Raw genomic sequence first — 10,233 nt, 5'->3', positions numbered from 1 at the left:
TATTAAAGCATAATAATAATAGCAAGATCCTAGGCATGATACTAACAAGATTAATAACAAACCCTAGCATGTCACTAAGCAATAAAAATCAAATCTTTAACCCTAACATGATACTAACAATCATAAATATTAGGAAGAACATAGGAAGCATCGCAGGAATCATAATTGATATAAGCATATTTGATATTATAACCTTTTTCCTAAACATGATACTAGGAATATCGTAATAACAATATAAACATGATCTCTACATCATAATATCAATTAATCAATTAAAGTACTTACTTTGATGCTTCGTACCTCTTTCTAATTACAAAATACACACGTTAGTAACTTCAAGGAAAATAATAAAACAAACAATTAAATTAAATAATTGAAATAGAGATTTGGGACCAAACCCTAGGAAATTAAACCTTTCACGTCTAGGGCGAAGGCAACTTCGAATATGGCTAGGTGTTTCTAGATCTTGTGAATGCGGAATTTTGTATGTAAAAGCAAAGTTTTGGGAAAGAAAGAAAGAATTGATGAATGCTAATTAAAACTGATTGTAGATAAATGTAGATGAGAATTGATGAACAGAGAATGAATGAATTAAAGATTGCGAATGAAAACTGATTGTAGGTGAATGAAAACGGAGTTTTTAATACGATATTTATAGAGAAAATCAGCCAAAAAGATAAATTAAACCAAACAGAGTTTGACGCACAAAAACAGAGCTGGCGCCAACCCTGGCTAGCTGGCGCCAGGCACCAACACTAGCGCCAGGCGCCAATGGCTAGCGCCAGGCGCTAGGCCTGGTTCCAAGCGCCAAGGCCTGGGGTTAGGCGCTAAGCTTAATTTTAACGCGTTTTCAAAAATCAAATAAGTTTGCCGTACTGGAGGATAAAATCATATAATTTCCTCGAAAATGCTATTTGATTTTAATTAAAACTCTGAAAAGTCAACAAAAGTCAATTTATCAATGCTAATTGAATTAGGAATGAAAAGAACCTTCTAGAAGAATCTAGAAGACTAAAACCATTCCTAATTGCATTAGGAATGATAAATCATATTAGGCCCTCCCCAAGATCATTGGGCCGTACATAAAGCTCAAACCGGGCCCAGTTTAGTAAATTGGCCATAACTTCCTCAATATTCATCGGAATTGGGCTTATAATATATCGTTGGAAAGGTCTTTGCAAGACCCATCCAAATACACTACTATTGGACCCATATCATGGACCAACCAAACTTGATTGACTGTTTTCTTAAAATAAGTTTTGAAAACAGAGAGAAGAGAAAAGAAAATAAAACTTTCCGCAACACTAGACTTTCCACACTTTCGCTTCATTCGATTATGATTCGACGCGAAAGGTACTTATCACCGGGTTTGGTTTTGGGGAGACACAAATGGATGTCTACACCATGACACTTGTCCTTCTCCTCAGATTTGTGATTGGGACAGTCTGAATATGCCGACTGTATCTTTGGATGATTATCATTTTCTTATGTCTCCGTTTACGGATGCGGAAATTAAGGAAGCAATGTTTCATATTGGTGATGATAAGGCTCCTGGTCCTGATGGTTTTATAGCAGGGTTCTTTAAATCACAATGGGGAGTGGTTGGTTCTCAGGTAACGAGTGCGATACGATATTTTTTTGCTCATGGTTATTTGTTGAAAGAATGAATCGCAACTTCTCGACTTTATTGCCAAAATTTGATCACCCGGAAACCCCTTCTCAGTTCCGTCCGATTGGCCTTTGTAATGTCTTGTACAAATGCATTGCAAAGTGTCTTTCGCATCGTTTACGTCGTGTTTTGCCGTCTTTGATTTCAGATACTCAGAATGCTTTTGTTCCGGGTTGGATTATGGCTGATAATGGACTATTGGCTCATGAATTTCTTTTTTTCATGAATTCTTCTACTTCTAAAGTTTGTTCGGCGGCCTTGAAACTTGACATGAACAAGGCCTATGATAGGGTGAATTGGGAATTTTTATGGGAAGTTTTGAGGCATTTTGGGTTTCCTCCATATTGGGTTCATGTTTTACAACAATGTGTCACGACTATATCCTATCAAATTTTGGTAAATGGTTCGCCTTCTCAGCCCTTCAGGCCTAAGTGTGGCCTGCGTCAGGGTGATCCTTTATCTCCATATTTATTTGTTTTATGTATGGAGATTTTTTCTTTAATGTTGCGTTGGGATGAACAGCGTGGCTTATTTCAGGGGTTGAAGATTTCTCGTAGGGCGCCTTCTGTGTCCCATCTGTTTTTTGCTGATGATGCTTTGTTATTTTTCCAGGATTCGCCATCGGCTTGTGATCAGATTCTCTCAGTTACGAATGAGTTTTTTTCCATCTCTGGTCAGATGATAAACGTGCAAAAATCATTTGTGAAATTTAGTTCTAATACCCTTGATGATTTTAGAGATTATTTGTCGTCGGCCTTATGAATGGATGCTAGATCGTCTTTAGGCTATTATCTTGGGCTTCCGGTTGATTTGGGGCGGAGAAAATGTCTGCACTTCCATTTTCTGTTAGATAAGGTGGCCCAACGCCTCTTGTATTATGCTTCGCTGAACCTTTCCTCAGCAGCAAAGCTGGTTATTATTAATTCGGTGTTGGTAGCTACTTTTAATCATATTTTATCTGTGTTTAAGGTTCCAGCTAAAGTTTGTGACCGGTTGGATTCTATGTTTGACTCGGTTTTGGTGAAAATCAGGTAAAGATTCTAAGGGTTTTGCCTTAGCTTCATATGTGCTTCTGCATTCTCCTAAAGGGTTAGGGGGATTAGGTATCCGTCATTTTCGTTCTTTCAATCAGGCCCTTTTGGCTAAACAATCTTGGAGGCTTATGAGACAGCCACAGGTGTTAGCTTCTCGGGTTTTGAAGGCTAAGTATCCAAATTTATTTTCGCGATATCCTGCTCTCTCTAGGTCTCGACCTTCTTGGGGTAGTCGAGGGCTTCTTGAAGGAGGTATTGTTGTGTCGAAAGGCTTGGCTTGGAAGGTGGGTTTTGGGGAGAAGATTAATATTCTGTCTGATAATTGGATTCCTAATGTTAAGATTGAGTTTAAGGAAGATATTCCTGATAATGATCGACCTCTGGTGGTTGCTGAGTTACTGTTGGTAGGGTCTCGAACTTGGAATACTTCTTTGATTCACCAGCTGTTTCCTCCTCTTGTTGCTTCTTCTATTATTGGTCTTGATATTCCCAGACAAGATTGATGATTTTGTATACTGGAAGTATACTAAGGATGGTATATTTTCTACTAAGACAACCTACTCTTATTTGGTGTCTCAACATTTTAATTTAGATCTTGTTCGAAGTTCTGCAATCTGTTGGAAACAGTTGTGGGGCACTCCTCTCCTTCCAAAATGGAAGATGTTTGCTTGGAAAGTTATGCATAACTCCCTTCCGGTGACTGCGTTACTTGTTCTTAAGGGTCTTCTTGTAGATCCTATTTGTATTTTCTGCCGTGCTAATTAAGAGTATGTCATTCATTTGTTTTGGGATTGTCCTCTAATGCAATGGCTTTGGGGGGAGGTCAATTTAACCCGCTTCGTTGCTCCTTTTGTGTCTGGTCTTTGGCCAAAGTGGTTCGGATTTTATCTCTGCCCTGATTGATGTAAGGGACTGGGATAATCTTGATTGGATGTTTGGCCTTCTGTGGGCTATTTGGCTTACTAGGAATAGTGTGCGGTTTCGATATGAGGTTTTCTCTCCGTATTCTATTCTTCAATTAGCTTTTTCTTGGTATGAAAGAGGTAAAGCAGCTCGTTTGTTTTGTGGTTCTTGTTTTGGGAATCCTCTTGGTTTTTGTAGTTCTCCTTTGCTTCGGGTGCTTAAGGGTAGTAGTAAGTATGAAAGAGTTGTCTATTTGTTTTGATGGTGCCTGGGATGAGGTTACTCATTGTGCGGGTATTGGTTGGTGTGAGTTGGATTCTTCTGCTGCTCCTCTGGTGCATGATGGGGCTCGTGCCTGTATGGCTAACTCAGCTCTTCAGGCTAAGCTTATGGCCTGTTTTTTTTGCTTTGAAACATGCTATCCGTCATGGTGTTTCTCGTGTCTTGCTGCTTACTGATTGCTCAGGAATTTCCCGATTACTGTTGGGCCCTAGGATTGCAGATATAACTGTGGCTTGGGTTATTAAAGATATTCGGGCATTGTTGGATTCATTCGTAGTTTGTCATATGTGTAAGGTGCCTAGGGCTGTTGTTTCTCAGGCTCATGATCTTGTAGGAGCGGCTCGACGAAGGGAGTTACTGTCTTTTATTTTTTAATTTTGGTTTGTTTCTTTGTTCTGTGTTCTCCTTGTAAAAAAAAAATAATAAAAAAAAAATTAAGGCATTTCATGGTACTTTTCCTCAAGTTACTGTCATTCCTGATACAACATAGCCTAATGATTGCAGATCTCTAGTTCCTACTACTTTATTGTAGAATCGAACTGTCATGGTGTCCAGAAGGCAAGAAGAGCAGGTCTTGGTGCATGGTAGAACAAGCCTTGGCATCACTGGCGGACCCACGTTGGGACCTGAGGGGGCACGTGCCTCCCCCTAAATAAAAAAAAAAAAAGAAAAATTTTTCTATAAAATAGCCTGTTTTAATGTAAGGTATATATATTTTACACTGCATTTTATTTCATGAATAGGTAAGTTGCTGCAATGGTAATAAAGGAGTGCAATTGATTTGCTATATGTTGGTTGGTTAAGGGTTCGAATCTCTCTCCATTCATTTACCCTTTTTTTGCCTTAAGTCTTTGTTTTTGTAAAAAATAATTTATCAATGTTTTACATTCATTTTCCCCTTTTGTGGCTTTAGTATTTATTTTTCTTTATTATCAATGTTTTTTTTAGTCTTTGGATTTTTTAAAAACTATCCATGCTTTTTTTTTTTTTTGTCTTCCCTTTTTGACATTATTTTTCCCTTTTGTGCCTCTAGTATTTGTTTTCTTTTTAAAATTATCTATGATTTTTTTCCCTTTTTTGCCTTAGCTTCTTGACATTTACGTTCATATCTTTGTTTTATTTTTTTAATTATTGGTGTTTTTTTTCCTTCCATTCTTAACATTTACGTATATATATTAAAATGACTTCCAATATTTCATAATTAACATGAGTATTTTGATAAATATTACTATTTACTCTATATTACTTTGACTATTATTTATTTATTTATTGATTTGATTGTCATATTGAGTATTCGATACTTTGTAACTAGTATGGAGTATATAATTTATTCGTAAAAACCTCATGGGCCTGGGAAATTAATCGTTGTTTAGATTTTGTAGTTACTTTTGAATGATAACACAATACATTGCGTTAAAAAAATTAATTTGATTTATGCTAGCTAACTACGCGTGTTATAATTAGCTTAAAAATACTTTGAGGCTCAAGTTATTAGGAATTTTTTTATTTGGTAATTTCTAGTGCCACCCCTACTTAAAATTCCTGGATTCGTCACTGCTTGGCATGATGTTACTTGGATGACTAAGCATGATTTTGAGGCTTAGTATCCAGGATTTTTCCTTCCCATAGACTTGAATACAATCAAGTCTTTTTCAAAGGGGAAGAGTACGTTACATATGAAAAATGATCAGAGCATTGCGAGCTAGTTGTTTTTAGCAAAAAATCGGTTGGACAAGTTGTTAGCAGCTTTTTTCCGTTTTTGAGCATTATTGTAATATGATTTAATTCTATTACTAGTTGTTGTTTGTAAGAAGAGATAAACATATAACATAATCAGTGTAATATTCTCATTAATTAAGAAATACACTAAATTTTCCCTTCTTACTCTCTCAAACTCTTCCTCTCTTTCTCTCTCTAACATGTTACTCTCTTCTTCCTCCCTTATTATGTTCTTTCTATTTCTGTTTTTAGAAATTTCCTAAGCTCGGTAAATTTGAGCTCTGACACTAATCAATAACTTCTATTGGCCTCCAGACATCAAGGGTTCAAAACTTCAAATCCATTAGCCTTCTGTTGAAGCTTAAGGGTTTTGATGACGATGAACTTAAACTAAAGCAAACTGATCAACTAATAAAGTTTGATAAGTGTTTGATTATTATAGTTGAAATAGATCTTGGTGATGGAAGAGTAGCTCAAGCTAAGAAGACATAAAGAAGCCTTTATAAAAAAGTTAAGCAAAGAAGAAGAAGAGTTCTCTAACAAGAACTAAGTTCCCTAACAGAAACTTGAAGACAACAAGCTGAGGTGTGAGTTAGGTTTGCGATTGAAGACAGTAAGTTCTTGAAAGAACTTAGCCTTGCCGAAGCCCAAGTAATCTATCTATACAGAAGAACGGCGCATCAACTTATTCTAGTTAAGATTTTATCTATTTGATGTGTTGTTAAATATGTTAAGTAGGGTGACGAGGGGAAAACTAGGTCATTATCTAATCTTCCCTCGGTCAAACTAAATTTATAAACACTTAACAAACCCTAATACGAGTATAGAGGCAAGTCAAGGGTCGAACCCAAAGGAACGGTAATGTTCAAGCACTTTCAATTATGCGCCTAAGCTAGGTCGAAGACGAAGGTAAGAGAGAATACTAACAACTAACAAAACAAGTAACGAAGGAAATAAAACACTAGGAACGGGGATCAACAAGTAATCATGTCAATTGCAACAACTTGGAATGATCAAGTCAATCAAAGGTTATGAAGACTAATGATAAGAGCAATCAATTTGAATTAAAGAGCTATCTCCTAATTGTTAAGCTAGAGTTCACTATAAATACCAAACAAAGAGAATCACAATCAAAACCAATCGATAATTGCAATTCCTAAATCAATTGTTCGTGTTATTAGCAATTACAATGCGATCTAGCATAATTCTCAAGGCCTAATCGAATTACACACATGCAAACCTTCATTAATCAATTTAATCTCAAAAATCAATCACCACAATTCCCAAATTAATCAAAATTAATCAATCATCCAAGTTTCACCCAATTCCTAGCCAACAACTACTCAAATATCATCATCTATCAATAATCAAATAAAGAAATCAAGAATTCACAAAATATGGAGAACAACTACACTAATCAAGCATCATACATCAAAATCAATTCAAACAAACATGAAATTGAATAAAGCAATAAAGAGGAGAGAGAGTGAGAAAGCTTCATTGATTGATAATGGAGATCTTCAATACAATTGTCATCTTGAATCTTTAACCTCTCAAATAACCATTGAAATTCCTCACCTTCTCTCTCTAAAATCTACTCCTAAAACTAACCCTAGATTTAGAGAGAGAAGCTTTCCACTAAGCTAAGAAATATGTGGTCTAATTCTAATTCTAATTCTAATTTTAATTGTTTTTCTCTCTAACCCAAAAATGGGTATTTATAAATACAAGGTTAAAAGAAAATAAAAGAGAAAATAAAAGAAAAGAAAAAGGAAAAGAAACTAAAATGAATAAGAAAATAAAAAGAAAGTAAAAAGAAAATAGAAAATAAAAGGAAAATAAATAGAAGAAAAGAAATAATGAAATCAAAATAAAAAGGAAAATAAAATAAAAGAAATCTGATTCCTTCTCGATTTTTGGCTGCTTCATAAGAGTGGTATTTTATCCCCTGTTTCGCACATCACCCCAAATAATCATCATGGTTCGATCAACGACCAAGAGTTAAGTTACCTGCCAAGCTCCTCCTTTAAAACCAGATACGCGCGGCCGCGATTAATGAATGCCTGCCCGCGTCTGTTGAGGTTCGAATGATGGCAGGGCTGCTCGGAGGCACTTGCGGGACTGCTGCTGCGGTTTGGTTGCTGTAGTTTTTGGTGAATTGAGGAAATAAGGGAGTTACGGGAGTGGTGGAGTGAATTGGTGGCAGGTTTTGTGGTGTGAATTGTTGCGGGACTGGGGAGCTGAACTGGTGACTGGTGGTTGCGGCAGTTGGAGGTGCGTGAGGTGTTGGAGATTGGAGGTAAGTGATGGTGGCTGACTGGTGGGTGAGGGAGCGTGTAATTGGAGTTGTTTCTGTTGGTGAATTGACTTGGTGGTGGACTTACTTGCGGCTATTCGGAGCTAAAGGTGGAGCAGGGGAAGTGCGTGAACAGGGGGGCTGGGTTGGAGCAGGGCACGACGGTCGCGTCCGCGGTGATGGAGCCCGCGCCCGCGGGTTTGGGGCTGCGCCCGCGGTGAGCCCGTGGCCTGACCGTGGAGGGTTCCTGGTCGATTTTACAATTTGGTGCAACGAAACCCGCGCCCGTGGCTTGAAGACCCGTGCCCGCGGCTACCTATGCTGCTGCGTTGGGGTGGCTGCTTTATGGGATAGACTTGTTGGCTTGATATCGTTGCAACACTTTATTGATTTTGAATCTAAGACCTCGAAACATCAAGCTTAAACATTGAAACTCCTAATATGACAATTTGAATCGTTTGTTGTCCCGAGCAATCACCTACACGAACAACCTAAAAATGAGACAAATAAATTAAAATAAATAAAATGGAAATAAATGAAGTAAAAATAAAAGAAATAAAACTAAAACTATGAATTAAGGACTAAAATCATGAAAAACTAATAAAAACTAATCAAAACCCAACATGAGTTATTAAAATGGAAAACCAAGGAAAACTAAGAAAATTATGTCAAAATATAGAAAGAAAATATAGAAAAAGGACTTAAATCTTATTCTTTTGAGCGCCATAAATGACCCTTATCATAGGGTATGCATGAAATCTATTAGAAGCGTGACAATTTGCTTGGCAAATAATCTAAAAATGGAAAAGATAAAAAGATATATTTTAGGAAAAGATTTTCTATAAGTTTTATTTCTTCAAATCAGTTTGTTAAAAAGATATTATTCTTTTTAAATATATCTTTCTTTATCTTTTTGGAAAAGATTTTCTTCCGAAATAATTCACTTAAAACCGTGTATTTGAGATTAGGAAAATAAACATCTTTATCTTTTTGAAAACTCTACTAAGTATACGAGTCATTCTTGTATAAATAGTAAAGAATCTCATTTTACTGGTCTTTGTGAATTTATGGGTGGAGAAATCACTGAGCTTAAATTGTGTAAGTTTGTCAAGCTTCTACCCTTGTTATATTAGTTTCGGGTTTCGTGCATAACTTGCCTAACATATACTAGGTGTCTCATACATTGTACTGGTTGGGTTATTTGGGTGTTTGTGGATTTATATTATAGCATAAAGTTGTGTTAGCTTCTAGTATGAAGCTGTGAGTGCATGTACTTTGGGAGTACAAGAGAATCTAAGTGTGGGACTTAGATTAGGTAGGATAGGGTCCTGCTGTGTATCAAGTTTAATCTGGAACTTGTGAGTAAAGGTCAGTTCATAATAGGTTGTAACTTGATGTTTGCCCTATTATAGTGAAGTGGTTTTGGTGTTTGAAATCCCTTAGATAGGGTCGAGGTTTTACTTCCAGTTGGGCCCTAAAAGGTTTCCTTGTAAAATTCTGTGTGTCTTTGCAAGTTCCTATATGAATTGTTTTATATTCCGCAAAACTAGTCACTAGGAACTCACATACAATTCACCCCCCTCTTGTAGTATTCATCTCAACTAACAATTGGTATCAGATCACGGTTCTCACGTGTAAGCAGATAACTTTGCTGAGTAAGTTCTTGAGGAGAGATGAATTACAAGGAGAAGCTTGAAGAAGGGTATTCCACTCAACGTCCACCTATGTTTAATGGTAAGTTTTATACCTACTGGAAAAATAAGATGGAGATCTTCATTAAGGCTGAAAATTACTAGGTATGGCGTGTCATAGAATCTGGTAATTTCGAGGTAACCTCAACCAATGACAAAATCGAGGTAGTTCCTAAACTTATTTCTGATTATGATAAAGAAGACTATCAGAAACTTGAGTTAAATGCTCTAGATATTAAATATTTGCATTGTGGTCTTAGACCCCATGAACATAATCGTATTATGGGGTGTAAGACAGCTAAACAGATATGGGATTTACTAGAGGTAACTCATGAAGGAACTAATGAGGTAAATCGTTCTAAAATTGATTTATTGATAGATGTCTAGGTATGAGAGGTTTGAAATGCAGTCTAAGGAAACCATAGAAGAAATGTGTACAAGATTTAATGATATAATTAATGAGCTGGGTTCCCTTGGCAGGCACATTCCTATAGATGAACAGGCAAGGAAGATCTTGAGAAGTCTACCACAAGATGAACGCTGGAGATCCAAGGTTACTGCCATGCGGGAAGCTAAGGAATTCACGAAGTTCAATATGGAACAGCTAGCAGCACTAGTAGAAAAAGTGCTATTTGTAAC

General features: G+C 36.6%; 1 protein-coding gene across 1 annotated transcript; it reads left to right on the top strand.

The window, feature by feature from the left end:
• Nucleotides 1–2,431: 2,431 nt before the first annotated feature.
• LOC145628698 (uncharacterized) lies at nt 2,432–3,206 on the top strand. The gene is made up of 2 exons (XM_081681076.1): nt 2,432–2,650; nt 2,802–3,206. Exons 1-2 carry the CDS (start codon nt 2,432–2,434, stop codon nt 3,204–3,206), a joined length of 624 nt encoding a protein of 207 aa, XP_081537202.1.
• Nucleotides 3,207–10,233: the final 7,027 nt, after the last annotated feature.

The sequence above is a fragment of the Chenopodium album genome, chromosome 1, assembly GCF_948465745.1.
Source record: "Chenopodium album chromosome 1, dcCheAlbu1.1, whole genome shotgun sequence".
Taxonomy (NCBI): Eukaryota; Viridiplantae; Streptophyta; class Magnoliopsida; order Caryophyllales; family Amaranthaceae; genus Chenopodium; species Chenopodium album.
This window is presented reverse-complemented; position numbering and strand designations above follow the sequence as displayed.

What these genes read in the sequence shown, in the direction of transcription:
- LOC145628698 (XM_081681076.1), top strand. Translation starts at nt 2,432, where the DNA reads ATGGATGCTAGATCGTCTTTAGGCTATTATCTTGGGCTTCCGGTTGAT. An exon ending in TGTTTAAGGTTCCAGCTAAA is followed by an intron (nt 2,651 to 2,801) that starts GTTTGTGACCGG and finishes TCTTTCAATCAG; the next exon opens with GCCCTTTTGGCTAAACAATC.